This window comes from Haliotis rubra, unplaced genomic scaffold, assembly GCF_003918875.1.
Source record: "Haliotis rubra isolate DU_JTF1 unplaced genomic scaffold, ASM391887v1 Scf108, whole genome shotgun sequence".
Classification (NCBI taxonomy): domain Eukaryota; kingdom Metazoa; phylum Mollusca; class Gastropoda; order Lepetellida; family Haliotidae; genus Haliotis; species Haliotis rubra.
In genome coordinates, this window is record NW_025764981.1 from 1,366,579 (window position 1) to 1,383,591 (window position 17,013).

The 17,013-nt window shown below is 40.1% G+C and overlaps 1 protein-coding gene across 1 annotated transcript in view; it reads right to left on the reverse strand.

Annotated features, from left to right (window-relative positions):
- The window catches only part of LOC124281185 (Werner syndrome ATP-dependent helicase homolog), a 45,018-nt gene extending 28,269 nt beyond the window's left edge, over positions 1 to 16,749 (reverse strand). The window contains 14 exon segments of the mRNA XM_046717216.1: positions 146 to 252; positions 254 to 308; positions 5,913 to 6,070; positions 7,694 to 7,800; positions 9,909 to 10,015; positions 10,537 to 10,619; positions 11,301 to 11,375; positions 12,837 to 12,945; positions 13,064 to 13,131; positions 13,903 to 13,978; positions 14,190 to 14,256; positions 14,777 to 14,920; positions 15,630 to 16,135; positions 16,601 to 16,749. Of these exon segments, the coding sequence (XP_046573172.1) occupies positions 146 to 252; positions 254 to 308; positions 5,913 to 6,070; positions 7,694 to 7,800; positions 9,909 to 10,015; positions 10,537 to 10,619; positions 11,301 to 11,375; positions 12,837 to 12,945; positions 13,064 to 13,131; positions 13,903 to 13,978; positions 14,190 to 14,256; positions 14,777 to 14,920; positions 15,630 to 16,070 (1,597 nt within the window). The 5' untranslated portion in view covers positions 16,071 to 16,135; positions 16,601 to 16,749.
- Between the last annotated feature and the right edge of the window lie 264 nt (positions 16,750 to 17,013).

Sequence of the window (17,013 nt, forward strand, 5' to 3'; positions counted from 1 at the left end):
AAATCTGGATCCAGCAGGGAATAATTATCAATGATACCCTACTTATTTTGTTCAGAATATCCTTATATTCCCCTTTTAATTGTTGAATAGTACCTTTAGCACTGTAATCCTCATCTCAATGTCTAACAGGTCCCGTAATACTCACCTCCATAATGTATGACTTTCCTCACATCAGGCTTGTCAATACCCATTCCAAATGCCACCGTTGCCACGACAACCTGAATTCTGTCATTCACAAACTTATGATGAGCCTTTCCTTGCCGTAAGACTCAGTCCTGCATGGTAGGGAAGACACAACACCCCTTCATCTGCAAACACATGGATGGTACTAGAGTGACATCATTCCAACAGGGGGCGCTGGGGTAGCCTGGTGGTTAAAATGTTCTTCGTCATGTTCGTGTTTGATCCCCACATGGGTATAATGTGTGAAACCCATTTCTGATATTGCTGGAATATTGCTAAAAGCAACATACAAAAACACTCACTCACTCATGCCAATGTTGCATCACAATAAGATTACAATAACCTTAACACCTACATGGGACAAATGAATTTGTTCACGAATTGCCACTGTTCTCCCAGCAGTGAATGGGTACCCGGTGGCAGAGGCCCAGATAAGCTGCGTATCCAGGTAAAATATGCATTGAATATTTCCAAATACGCATTGAAAACTAATTGTAGCATATCAATTACGCACTGAAAAATGTTAGATATGCAAAAGGTTTAAACATATGGGTACGGAATATATTTCTAACTTGTAATTTTCTGACTACAATTGATATTTTATACTTATCCTGACTCATGCTAAATGCTTGTCTCCTTCTCCTTGCGAATGATAGTGGAACACTTGAAATGCCTTGAAGTAAAATCACTACTCACCCAGGAGTTGCCTCCCTTGCCCTTTTGGCGCCTTTTGGTCACCTTACAGACCATGCCTTGTCACTCTCTCCGTATGAATGCCCGGCACCCGGATTTACAGGGAAATCAAGAGTGCCATAAGAGGGGAGGTTGGGAGGGCTGACCTCATAAGTCAGGAAAAGTATAAAATATCAAGTTTAGTCAGAAAATTACACATTTTCCCTTATCTTGACTCATGCTAAATGCTTGCAGAATCCGTCGGAATCGGTGGTGGGTCAGGCCACTTCTGGATTCTCTGGCTGTTGATTTACATTCTGTATTACCCCCCTAGGGAACTTATGACGGCACTGCTGATGATTCTGTTCTTTCAACTTCTCTCTGATGAGTCTGGGGGGGAACCACAACTTGTCAGATTTCTTCCGAAACTTCTCCTGACATTTCCGTGTGGATTTTAGATATACTAATGTTCCATTAGTTATCTATTGCAACTCCATCTCTTGATGCGTGCATCAAGTGGAGATGCGACCCTTCTTCATGTACGAGTATGTCCTATACAAGTACAGGGTCTATCACTCATGCTAGCCTGTCCTAGACGTGTGCATGGACTTTTACCATTTGCTCTCCAGAGCATTGGTTTTCACAAGTCACGTGATAAAAAGGGTGAGATTTTTCTCAGCGCCTTTGTGAAACCGTTAGTTGTGCTATAACAAGTGGCCCAAACTGGTGAATTCCTGAGACGTCTTTGGTGGCAATGTCTCTGAGGTAGTGGTTGGCAAACACCATGTCCGATTTCCAAAAGCAGCCCTCCATTATTGTTGTAATCGAGCAGTTTCCATGCAGAGCAAGTGTAGATGCCAGAGCTCTGGATTCATGAGGATTCGAGGCTCAAGTCCTGCTGCTTTGTAGGCCCTTAGTATAACGGCTCTCATCCATATCGATATCGTTGTCCGTGAGACTTCCCCCGTAGGCGTCTCAGTAGATAAGGGCATGAATAGGCGCTTGAATTTTCGTCTCCTTGTTTTTTGTCCTTTGTAGGTAGACTTTTAGTGCTCTGACAGGGCATAAGGATAGATCCTGTGTATCCTGTGGCCCAAGGACTGTAGAGAGTGCTGGGATGTGGAACTGTTTGTCAGGCTGGCCGGGCAGTTGGTTCTTGGTGATAAAATCCCATCTCAGTCCAAGATGTACGATGCGATGTCACGATGTCTTGATTCAAATCGTGTTCGTTCAAAGTCCAGAGCATGTATTTCTGACATCCGTGCAGCTGTTGCTAGGGCGATCAGGAACAGTGTTTTTTGAGTTAGTAGTTCAAAGGATGTCCATTCTAGAGGCTCGTAGGCATCACTGGTGAGATGTTGTAGAACTATGTTGAGATCCCAGGCAGAAGCCTTAAATTTCTTTTGTTGGTGATCCAACTTGAACGAGCGTATTAAAGTACTGTCGGAAATGCTGGAAAAATGCTTTTTAGCCTTAATATCTTTATAAAGGTGATAAATATACTATGTTGTCAATATATCAACTCGCCTATTGTCTACCTAATTTTTATTTCAATCAATTTAACATTCCCATGCATTTAAAGGGCAGTTTACAGGAGAGAATTTGGTACCAAAACAGCAACTTAAGATTTTTTCAGAGTTCAACAACAGAAATCTGAAATAGTCTTTATATTTATGCTAATAATACAGGTGGTGTAAAAATATGAATTAACGTTTTTCCTAAACAAATAAATGTTGAATGTTTGTGTTACTTTACTTAATTATCGTTTTTCTTTATTGAAGAAATATTAATATAAATGTTAAGTCTTGATAAATAAGTTTCTGGCCGTCATGCATGCACATCTTTATCACAGCGTCCACTATGGCCAACGATTTGCAGTCGATTGTTGCAAAGGTTTATAGTCTTTTTCTGCTTAAAAAGACAGAGGTAAACCTTTGATTAGTTTAGAAAGGGTTAATTACAGAACTTGTAGAGCTGTTGGCATGTCTTACCAACAAGTTTACAATATTGTAAACAAATCAGACAAGATAGGGACCGTCTCAAATGCAAAAACCGGGACGTGAAAACCATCCTTGACAACTTTGACAAGGGAGTGCTTAGACGGGGCGGTTTACAAACTTTATGAGAAGAAAAAATATATATATTCAAAGAAGCTACACCAGTGACTTCGTTAAATCTTTGGCCAATGTTCACAACTAGATTAAACTGACCGAATTACATCCATATTTTTCATTTAAATATACTGTTGACATGCAAAACATTTATTAAAAGCGTTGCACATTTCTACAATCAATCGATAAGATAACACAAGTGATAGGATTCTTTCCAATGTACAGTAATTGCATGTTTATTTCTTAAAACAAACTTGGTACACATACACAAATGATCCCTTTCAATATTACCTGTATTACAATATTTTACATGACGGATTCATTTACATCACTGAAAGCTCTATTTATTAAATAGATGAATTCTAAAATCATGAAAGCTCAATTCTCAATTTCACCTATTAGCGATTTGTCTTGTAGGTTCATAATGATAAAAACTCGGTTCTAACACAGATTTATGAGAAGAATAATGTTTAAGAAACTCAAATTATTTATAGACATAGACCATTCTTGGAAGAAAATGTTTTTGGTATTTTCATCAGTAAAAACACATTTTCCAAGCATGTCTGAAATTATTCCATGAGAAAAATCCATCGAAAAAGTAGATGTCTAACCTCTGATGCCCAATAATTTGCCAATATATCTTAAGTAAGGAAAATATAACTTTGAATTTTAAATACCTATGAGAATCCATTTTTAATAATTTCAGCCAAAATTTTTATTACTTTCGTAATCTGGTGAGTACAAATATAGTTCCCCCAGTTTCCCCCTGGAATACAGCCTTATTTGAAGCATACTTTCCCAAATTTAGGAAGCATTTAAAATACGATGCATGAACCTTTTTTCTATGTGGAAATATTTAGTTCCCCAGATTTCGACCCATATAAAAAGAATCGGTAACATCTTACAATCAAAGATGGTACTCAGCTTTGGAGTTTTGAAAGAAATAAAAAGAATTCTTTTTGAATAACTGATATACAGATTGCATAGCCTTTGATGCTTGAACAGATAAACGTTTACAGGCTGTTGACCAGTTTAGTCTGGATGAGAATATTAAACCCAAATATTTATAATACGAAACTCATTTCAGCCTTGTATTACCATAATACCATAATACCAAATAAGCGTTTAGTCCTTCCTATGAGATGCTTAGAGCGTCTGTTGCCCATGCCTGAGGATCTGGAATCTGTGAGACGAATGTTGGTAGCTGTTTGTTGAGCTTTGTTGCAAACAGGTCTATTAGTGGGGATCCTATAGTCTGTATGATGAACTGGAATGCTTCTGGATGCAATATCCATTCCGTCCAGGAGATGGTTGTAGTGGACGAGATAGGGCATCTGCTATGATATTCTTTGCTCCCGGAATGTGGCATGCCTTCATGTAGATGTTGAGGTCGTCGACTATGCTGAACAGGAGAAAGCTGAGTTGTAGCAGACTTCTTGATCTTGTTGACCCTTGTTTGTTGATGTAAAATGACACTGTGGAGTTGTCTGTGTGTACCATGAGTCGCGATGCTTCTTTAGCAGCTGGACCAATGTTGATTACTGCTTTCATCTCCAACAGATTGATGTGTGACTTCTGATCCTGACTCGACCACTTCCCTGCTGCCACTTCATTGTTGAAGTACGCACCCCATCCTTGTAGGGAGGCATCCACATAGAGATGATTGTTGCAAACCGGCTCTGTCAAAAAGGTTCCTCCGCAAACATTCGACTTCCGAGTCCACCATAGGAGATATGGTTTCAGACTGTCTGGTAGTATTAACGGATCTAGGCTGTCTAGGTGGGCGGTCACAAATACTTGTAGTGGGCACAACTGTAGTCTCCCTCTGCGAGCCAAGTCTTGAGCTGAGGTGAGTAGACCGAGCATGCTTTGCCAAGCACGTAGTGTCAACGGAGAGAGCATTGCTTGAGATATCATCTGTTGTATCTTGACCCAACGATCCTCTGGAACGACTATGCGATTCACTGGTGTGATGAGTCGAATTCCTAGAAATTGCAGATCTTGTTTCGGCTCCAGTTCCGACTTGAGGAGATTTACTAGCCATCCTAGTTGAGTGGGCAGCCTGATGGTGAAGTCTAGTGGCAGTCTGAGTTGACTGGGATCTTGATGAGCTTGAATCCCATCTTCCAGGTAGAAAGCACTGCGTAGACCTCGACGATGTAGATATGTGACGATGGGCTTGGTCACTCGAGTAAACAACCAGGGGGCCGACGATATTCCAAATGGTAGCACCTTCCATTGGAAGTGACGTCCGTTGAAGAGGAATTGTAGATATTTCCTTGAGTCTGGATGTATACAGCAATAGTTTTAATGTAAGGTCCAAAAATATAAAAGGATATGTGCCGTATAGGGACCCAGGTGCTCTCACAACCATCCTCAAGGGCGAAGAAGGAGAGAGTGACAAGGCATGGTCGGTCAGGTGACCAAAGGGGCGCGCCAAAGGGGCAAGGGAGGCAACTCCTGGGTGAGTAGTGATTTCTTACAGATATGGATAGAGCCTAGTGACAAGACACTAGTGGCCCCTCACATGTATAAACATGCCCCTATCAATGACCATCCATGTGTGAAGTAACCTGTAGGTAAAAGCAACAAGGCCCTATCCATATCTGTAAGAAATCTCACAAGGTTAGTGCTCATGCATTAATTTAATGCCTTGCCCATGCCCAAGCATGCTTCAGCTTTACTGTCAAATAAGATGCCCTTAAAGGTATGAATACTGCTGACTGCTGAGTTCAGCTTTACAATGTCAATATCATGGCGGGGGATGGGCTTAACACATTGTGCCCTGGGGAATCGAACCATGCCTCGTGACGAATAGCCAACGCTTTAACAAAGGTATGCATTAAGTAAATGAACAGATATATCTGCAACTGCATTTTCCTGACTACTAAGTAGAAAACAATTCTGAAATGTTTATATCAATGACATGGTCAGACTCTTTCTTACTCTTGAGGACACTGGTCACTTCCATTGTGGACTTCTTGGTTGGACAGTAGACAATTGTTGGCCCATCAAACTCAAACTTATTGTCTTTCTTCACCATGTGTTGTTTCAGGTCATACCACACTTCCACCTTCGCCGCCACCGACAGGAACAAGTTGGGTCTGAAATACAAGTGTTATATGTTCGTGAGTTGGGCTTGACGCTGCTTTTAGCAATATTCCAGCAATATCACGGCGGGAACATCGGAAATAGGCTTCACACATTGTACCCATGATGAGTGAAACAGTAACCACCAGACTACCCCAGTGTTAGAAGTTGCAGGGATAGAAATACTTTAGTTTATAAGTGTGCCTTAGGGCACCAGGCAAATATTTTAAATGTGCCTTTCAGAAATCAAGTGTGCCCACATGTTTTTAGAATAAATGACTGTAGCAGTGATGATGATCATTTGAAATTTATTGTTAGTAAACAACAAATGTAACCTGTTTTCTCTTATCACTGATATGTCTTCTCTTTAAAATGGCTTTCTTAAGCTTCATTTGTTCTTTCCCAACACTTTTAATAGCTGAGAATTTTTGTGACAGGTAATTGTTCAACATATCTAACATACACAATTTCCTCTTCAATAACCTAACTATCAGTACTCCCTTCACTCTAAATGGAAAAACAACCACATTTCTTTACATCATCCATCATAATTCCAGTGATTTCCTGGGCGATAAAGTCAATAAATGTTTTGCTTGTTTGTCATTTGCGTAAGTGTCTTGTTTTGGGGATTAAATGACTAAAGGTGAGTTATGCCACAAGGGTACAGAGAACAGTTTTTATCCGTGCCATTTCAATATTTACCGTGCCATGGCACCCTAATATATGGGGTATTTCGAACCCTGAGTTGTCATCCATTCTGTACTCTTCTTGTGCAACATTGGTGGACACTCCATCTTCACTTTGATGCAATACTTGGAGCAACTGACAGGATCAAGATGGTCTGACATAAGCTGAACCTAAATAAGACTTATTGGTGCCGGCCATTTCCTGACTAGTATGGTTCTGTGCTTAGCTGCACCTGAAGTGCGTGACGGCTCTGTTCCACCAGCCGTGTATCACCCCTCAGTGTGAAGCGTGAAAACAGATAAATATTACATGATAGTTTCTTAAACAACGTTGTCCGTTATCATAAAACTTCAGATTTCAGATCCTGTTGGGTACAGAGGTTTCAGGACCATGTGTCTTATTTATGTTTTGTGCACTTATCCCTATTTCGAGATATTTATTCATTCATCATTCTCATTTGAACCCAAACTGACTGTAGGATTGCATCAACTCTAGTTACAGTACTATACATACAGGAACGTGATGGGTGTTACAATAAATCTTTTCAGACCTAATTCAAATTCATTAACAGGGCTCCAGATAATATTTCAACATCAGGAGTACGTACTCCTTATATTTTCAACAGAGGAGTACTGGAAAACCATATAGAGTACTAGTTGGACTTACAGGAGTATCAGTAATCTTGTGTTTCGTTTCTTATATGCACCACAACATTGCTACACTTATCTAAACAGGTCAATAAACAATAAAGCAATACATGTACTTTAAAAAAAAATACGTCTGTGAATGATTCTAAGACCGTACACCATTGCTGTAGTGCGTGTTTGCTACGTTTTCTAAATTATTTCCTACCGTATCGTGCATATTTTATATCCGTACATACGCCGATACAGCCCTTATCTGGAGCCCTGCATTAAGAATTACTTTTTGTGCACAGGTAACAAACTCACCTGTCGAAACCTGTGCATGTCACTACTGGGTTCTTCAGCTTTAGAGATCGACAAATGTCTCGCCTCACATCCACTGTGGCCGTCGCTGTCAACGCCATCACCGGAACCTGGTGGAGGATTGGTCAATGAGTTACTGGTCATATATTGGCCAGGATGATTGGATTTGTGTTGTACTAGTTGAAATGGTCATATCATATAACTGCCCAAGGTTAGAGAAACGACCTGTCAATGTTGAAAAAAACCACACCAGGCAACAAGTTTGTTTGTCCAGATTATTGGCCAAAAACGAATTTTATCACAAAATAAAACATGAAAATGTAGAGACCACATTATACAACACATGATACCACATTGAACATGACACTATATGACACCACGCAGAACATGACACCACACTGTACATGACACCCACCACACTGTACATGACACCACACTGTACATGACACCACACCATACATGACACTACACTGTACATGACACTACAATGAACATGACACCACACTGTACATGACACCACACTGTACATGACACCACACTGTACATGACACCACAATGAACATGACACCACACTGTACATGACACCACACTGTACATGACACCACACTGTACATGACACCACACATGTCACCACATGACACCACACTACATGACACTACAATGAACATGACACCACACTGTACATGACACCACACTGATACATGACACTACACTGTACATGACACCACACTGTACATGACACCACACTGTACATGACACCACACTGTACATGACACCACACTGTACATGACACCACACTGAACATGACACCACACTGTACATGACACCACACTGTACATGACACTACAGTGTACATGACACTACACTGTGTACATGACACCACACTGTACATGACACCACACTGTACATGACACTACAGTGTACATGACACCACACTGTACATGACACCACACTGTACATGGCACCACACTGTACATGACACCACAGTGTACATGACACCACACTGTACATGACACCACACTGAACATGACACCACACTGTACATGACACTACAGTGTACATGGACACAACACTGTACATGACACCACACTGTACATGACACCACACTGTACATGACACCACACTGTACATGACACCACACTGAACATGACACCACACTGTACATGACACTACAGTGTACATGACACAACACTGTACATGACACTACAGTGTACATGACACCACACTGTACATGGCACCACACTGAACATGGCACCACACTGAACATGACACCACACTGTACATGACACCACACTATATGACACCACACTGAACATGACACCACACTGTACATGACACTACACTATACATGACACCACACTGTACATGACACTACACTATACATGACACCACACTGTACATGACACCACACTATACATGACACCACACTGTACATGACACTACACTGTACATGACACCACACTGTACATGACACCACACTATACATGACACCACACTGTACATGACACCACACTGTACATGACACCACACTGTACATGACACCACACTGAACATGACACCACACTGTACATGACACTACACTGTACATGACACCACACTGTACATGACACCACACTGTACATGACACCACACTGTACATGACACTACACTGTACATGACACCACACTGTACATGACACCACACTGTACATGACACTACACTATACATGACACCACACTGTACATGACACTACACTATACATCACACCACACTAAACATCACACCACTGTACATGACACCACACTGTACATGACACCACACTAAACATCACACCACAATGAACATGACACTATATGACACCACACTATACATGACACCACAATGAACATGACACCACACTATACATGACACCACACTATACATGACACCACACTGTACATGACACCACACTGTACATCACACCACACTATACATCACACTTCAATGAACATGACACTATTTTACACCACACTATACATGACACCACAATGAACATGACACTATATGACACCACACTGAACATCACACCACTGTACATGACACCACACTGTACATGACACCACACTAAACATCACACCACAATGAACATGACACTATATGGCACCACACTATACAACAATACATGACACCACACTGTACATGACACTGCATGCCACACAGAAATCTGGCCATTACATGACAACACATATTGTTCACTTACATCAGGGAACTTGTCCTTGAGAGAGCCGAGGCTTCTGTAGGCCGACCGGAAGTCATGGCCCCACTGTGACACGCAGTGTGCCTCGTCAATGGCGATCAGGTCAATACCTGCAAGAGGTCAAGGTCAATATGGACATCCTCATTCAGTTTTCTATTCTGAGGTTAAACATACCCCCAGATATTGAACTCATCTGAAATCTTTACTTAACAGAAGCGGCATGATTATATCACTGAAACATTCATATCTTTCCTCATTTTATAAATTCTAAATAAAATAACAACATAATTTTTAACTGGCAGTAAAACCTTTGTCACAAAAAGACTCAATTTTTTTCATTTCAGCTGATCTTTGTGTCATGGGACATCATAACTTTTAATACAGAATGAGTTACCAATATTAGGCCAAACCTTAATTTGTTAACATTACAAAGCTTCATGAGACAAGGGGATACATTAGTTAAAATGTTGCAGGCTATTGTGGCCCTGTATTCAAAAGAGACTGGTTTGAATTCTGCCGATATGACGACAATTATCAGTTCTTTCCCACGAAACGCAGATCCCATCATATACATAAGAATTTATAGTTCAAAATAATGAAATTGTTTGGCTAATGACAGAATACTGTGTACCTATTTTCGTGTTGAGGTCGGTGAGCACATTACTTCCAGTACTTGCATACTCCGGTGTGATGTACAGAACACGGTACTGTCCTCTACAACAGACAGTGTGATTTCCATTAACGTTGGTTACTTGTTTGAATTTACATTCAGAAATATGCCAGCAATATGATCTCAAAACGTCTAGTCATTATAAACAGAGTGAACAACTAGAAACCCCACCATGAACTATTGATTAAAACCTGATAATAAAATACTTAATGAGGAGACCCCATCATGAACTTGTTACTCCTTTGAAACATCATCATGAGCTAGTCAATACTTAAAACTAATTAATCATTAGAAAAGCCTATCATGAATTTGATAATTCTTAGAAAACAAGAACTAGTGGATCATTAGAAACACCATTATGAACTTGTCAATAATCAAAACCCAAATTGATGAACTCATTAATCAGTAGAAAACTTTAACATGACCTAGTTAAAAAACATCATAAACTAGGTACTCGTCAGGATGAAAACCCAAAACCATGAACTCACTAATCATTGGGAAACATTATCATGAACAGGTTAGAAAACATCAGGAATTTGGTTATCTTCAAGATGGCATACCATGTTTTACATCCAAGACGGTAACTGCCAGTTGTCTTGTGGTCTAAGTTGACCGCAATTAGGACCCCATCGCAGGGGGTCGGCTTATGTACGAAACATACCATTTTGACACTGATTTTAAGAGTCGAGTTAGTGGGTCGGCTTATCTACGGTAATATACGGTACCTCATTAGTTCACTCATAACCTGACTTGAGTTTTCTTGAGCAGATCCCAGTAAACAGGCCTCGATGTTGGCAGCCCTGAAACACATAAACATTGGCTCTCAGTTTGTGTGTTGTATATATATGTAGATAGTAGTGCTGTAAGTTAGTGTAAGGATGCCTCAAACTATCAATGGATTGCAATTCAATGGTAGAAACACTGACTGACTGACTGACTGACTGAGTTTAGTTTTACGCCGCTTTCAGCAATATCACGGCGGGGGACACCAGAAATGGGCTTCACACATTGTGCCCATGTGGGGAATCGAACCCGGGTCTTAGGCGTGAAGAGCCAACGCTTTAACCACTAGGCTACCCCACCGCCCCTGATGGTAGAAACAAAAAATTACATAGTATACATCGATAGTATGTGTGACTATCGATAGTTTAGTAATTGACTTCCATTGATAAATGCACAGCGCAAAATACAGGAATTAACATATTCGTTCACTTTGATTTAGAGTTATCCACCCCTGTTACCTCTTAAACAAACATGGCAGCAAACACAGCATGCAACTCGGATTTTGAAATTGTGAATAACAATAAATTAATGTTTTAACTGATTACTTGATCTGGGTTTCAAATATCTTGTCAGTTATTAAAAGAGACAGAAACTACTTCAACTTCGTTTTATTTTATATAAACTGTACATTCATTTGGGAAATGACTTCAAATGAGACAATTCAAGGAGAAAAAAACTATTGCAATAGTTGAAAACAATAGTATCTTACAACAGACTAGCGCTATCGCAATAGTTGTTTCCCCCTCAATAGTCACCCCTAATAGATATATACACACAATGAGGTGTAATCGATGAAGTTCAGAGTTATAAAGTATCGCTATCATTTTAAGCTCTATGGATAAGGATAGCGTTCCTTGAGTACATGAAAATGGTACATGAAATCAGCAATACATGTTAGTCTTGACCCAGCCAACCAGCGACAGTATATCATCAACTCTTCTAACTGCAGCTCTGATCAGGGCATAAACGGAACAGTGAAATTACCAGGTCAGACCAAATATGGAGGGAGACTAACCATATTTTGACTATTTCAGACCAAATATGGATAAAATCTGACAAACCTGGGTCAAGTCTGACCAAATATGGATCAATTCTGACCAAATATGGAACCTAATCTGACCAAATATGGACCAATTCTGACCAGGTATAGAACCTAATCTGACCAAATATGGACCAATTCTGACCAGATATGGACCTTCTGACCAAATATGGACCAATTCTGACCAAATATGGACCTAATCTGACCAAATATGGACCAATTCTGACCAAATATAGAACCTAATCTGACTAAATATGGACCAATTCTGACCAAATATGGAACCTAGTCTGACCAAATATGGAACCTAGTCTGACAAAATATGGACTAATTCTACCCAGGGATGCCCAGGAGGAAAGGTTTCTAAACATAAGAGATCCAACAGAAAAGGAATTTCACAAGAGACAAAATTTTCCAGTTAAAATATGAAAACACAACTCACTTGAGTCCCAACACTTGGTCCTCCATTAGTGAAATCAGAGGGGAGATAACTACAGTTGTTTTACCAGTAAACACTGAGGGGTACTGGTAACAAAGACTCTTTCCATGACCTGAAGAAAACAAAGTGGATTAAAATAATGACAATATATTCAAGACTGATGTTTTGAAATGGAGTTGCTAATGTCGCATTACATGGATAAAGAGATGGAATGACTGTAAATTATTTACCCGTAGCCATGATGACACAGTTGTCTTTCTTCTCGTTGACAACAGAGTTAATAATTTTCCACTGCATTCTGAAAACAGAAATTCAGTCTATGTGTAGATAATTTCTCCCACTCATTGAAAGTGACAAGAGGCAATAATTTTGTGATTTTGTTCTGTTATGTGTTTTCTTTCACACACCTGTGAATTATATCAGTGTAACTAGCAACAAATGTGACCGCCTCCGTGGTTAGTGGAAATCCGCCCGGGACAGCGGAAGGTCGTGGGTTCGATCCCGAGCGTCATACCAAAAGAGCGTTAAAATATGGTACTTGTTGGTCCCTGCCTTGCTCTCGGCATTAATGGGTACAACAAGGACTGTCTACTTTCAGTCAGTATAATGTGTCTGAGTGGGGTATTCATGCTTCACTGTGCATGGTACCTCAGTGAGCTAGCACTATAAAACCAGCTTCAGTCTGGGCAGTACAAGCAGCCCCACATACACATACACGCACGCATGCGTCGTCATATGGCGAAATATTCTCCAGCGACGTTAAACCCAATTTCACCTCACCTCACTAGCAACAAATGTAATGATACATGTAATCAGTGAGTGAGTGAGTTTAGTTTTATGCTGCTTTAGCAATATTCCAGCAATATCATGGCGGGGGACATCAGAAATGGGCTTCACACATTGTACCCACGTGGGGAATCGAACTCGGGTCTAAGGTGTGACAAGTGAACGCTTTAACCACTAGGCTGCCCCACTGCCCCCTGCTACACATGTAATAATGCTACACGTAGCTAATGCTTGACATGTAATGATACGTGGATTATCAAACTGTTATCATGAATATACTTACGGCCTGAACTTTGAGTAGCCAAAATACTGCTTCAAGACATCCAGGAACTTTTTGTCCTCAGGCTGATTGTCAGCATCTGGATGAAGAAAGTATCCATTACTCCATCTTGTGTGCAAGCGAGCATGGCTACCCCCAGTGAGTGAGTGATTGGATGCTTGTGTGTGAATCACTGATTGCATGCTTGTGCGAGTGAGTGAATTGAGTGACTGATTGCGAGCATTGTGCAGGCGAGCAACGAGCGAACGCTCTAACCACTAGGTTACCATACCTTAATACAATGAACTTACCATCATCTTCTTCAATGTCACCAGGTTGTTCCTCCTCTATGGTGCTTCTCTCGGCTTCCTCCAGTATCTGAAACAAACATTTTTAATTCATTTTTTGCTGTCATAGAACGCATTTGTATTGTACTTGTTTGTTGCTTAAGGCGGCACTTGACAATTTTTAGTTAAATGACTGCAATCTGTAAATTATCAAGTCTGGTTTAGATAATCCAGTGAGTGACATCATCAGCATGGATCTACCACCACAAGTGCAACCACTTGAAGATGAGACCCCAGGTTTTGATTGTTGTTTAACATTGCAAACAGCAATACTCCCTCTGTACAGGGGTAGCCTGTTAACTAGCAAATTTGATCCAGACAATCCAGTGATTATTGGAGATAGAGTACAAGGACAATATCTGGACAAGACTATCTGGTGATTGTCTAGGACACGACGTGAAATTAATTGTCACCAAGTCTGCTGACACAATTCATCTCTTATACAACCAGTATACTTTTCTGAAAACCAGTTTTAACCTTTCTAGGTCAGACTTTGATATAAACCATCACTGGGTGAATCAGGGGCCGATGTCCATGCTTGCTTTATCTACCTGCATGTCATCCTCGTTGAAGTCATCATCAAACTCATTGCTAAACTCCTCTTCCTCTTTAACAACATCATCTCTCTCATTGTTGTTGTAGTTTTTGATGAGGCTCCGCATGTCCTCTTCGTCAAATGACGGCTCTCTATGAACCTAAAAAGGAGAATTTCCAACAACACCACCTCAGAAATATTCCAGTATACAGTATATAATCTAGTCTGGACCAGACAATCCAGTGATAAAATCCTATTTGTAATGATACAGCATGTTTCATTTCAACTTTCTGACTGCAAGTAAAATGTATCACAAGTCCAATGAAAATTATTTTAAGTAAAATTACCTATAGTAACCATGGTAACTCAGCAAAATAATTCCTACAGTTTGGATAGATTGAATATGGATTTAGTTTAGTTCATTGTTCTGTTTTTACCTGTCATCATGGTCATTCAACAACTCCCTCACACTCCATGCTCAAACAGTGGTTGGTTGGTTGGGTTTAACGCCACACTCAGCAATATTCCAGCTATATGCAGTGTATGAAATAAGGCCGATCCACACTCAGCAACTCCCTCACACTCCATGCTCAAACAGTAGTTGGTTGGTTGGTTGGTCGGTGTATTGTTTAATGCCACACTCAGCAATATTCCAGCTATATGCAGTGTATGAAATAAGGCCCGTCCATGGTTCTGTCTTTACCTGTTAACAACTCCCTCACACTCCATGCTCAAACAGTGGTTGGTTGGTTGGTTTATTGTTTAAGTCCTTTAAGGCCACACTCAGCAATATTCCAGCTTTATGGCGGTGGTCCGTAAATAATCAAGACTGGCCCAGACAATCCAATAATGCAGACAAATTTACAAACCTTTGCTTGTGGCCTTGTTTGACTGACTTTCGGAGTGTCAGGAATGTTGGAGAAGTTATCATCCTCAAAGTTAATGTCATCCAGATCATCAATATCACCTCCATTGTCATTATTCAAATCCTCTGTTATATCAGAATCAAATCCACCCTCAATATTCTCAGTTTTGATTTGATCACAATCAATTTTTGGAGAAACAATGCACTTTTTGTGAGATTCCCCATCACCTTCTGTCTGAGCAATTATAAACTTATTGTTTAATTGATTGGATGTATTTGGTCCGAGCACCACACTTCTGATGCATTTCACTTGTTCTAGAGCCTTATCAGCCAGTCGGTTAGCTTTGTCATCAGTACAGTTGGAGTCATCCACAATTACAGCTGCAAGAAGACTTGTCACCTCATCTTTCAGAGACTTTAACCGTTCTTGTAACGTCTTAGGCATGTTGATCTATGGTCAGTCTCTCATCTTGGCCTCTTGAGTGATTATTCTTCCTGACATATCCACACCTAAAGTCATCAATAGATTTATCATTGAATATTTTAGCTGATGTCCGGGTATTTATCCTGAATATAAAAATAAACACCTTTAGCTAAGAAATATTATTCCATTTTCTTAAAGTTCTTATAGTTTAGAGGTATCACAATGTACCCAATGCACTATAGTAAAAGTTAACTAACTCCTCCCCAATGTTCCTGTATTCATTGAAACACAAAACTTAGCTTAACAAAAAAATATCACATCAGATAGCTATATTAATATTTATAATTGGTTAAACCTCATTTAGGAATTTCTGCTGACATTTGTGCCAGCTTGGGATCAGATATCAGCCTCTGAGCATGTGAGGCATAGGCTGCAGTGATAAACAATGAGCGACGTCTTCAAGTAAATTTAAACGGTGATCTCAAAACGTTTGACAGTTTCTGCCCAGTATTGGGACCGTGTTGTCCTTGTGTATTTTTCAAATTAATTACCCATTCGTGTTGTCGTGACGAAGATGGCTAACATGGTTCCTAATGAAGATGTTGTCACTTGGTTGTGAATGTCTCTTCCGAAAATTATTTGGCAATTAATTTTATTCGCATATCAGCTCTTTCCCGCGGACACAACCGGAAGTCCTCAAATTCTAGACTTACCCACTGAAGAACACACCAAGGACAGATAACTCTTAAACAGCATTAAATCGTGTTGCTGGTGTAAAGATGAATTCATTATGCCGTGTAAACTGTGGAATAATATACCTATTTTGTTGCATCCTTTTGGAAAACGTAATCTAGGTTATGGGCGTACTTTTTCAGATTAATTAGCATTACTGACTTAGATTTACCCCTAGCCGAGAGCCGCGATACGGTCCTAAGCCAAATGTTAGAAAAATCCCTACCAGTTT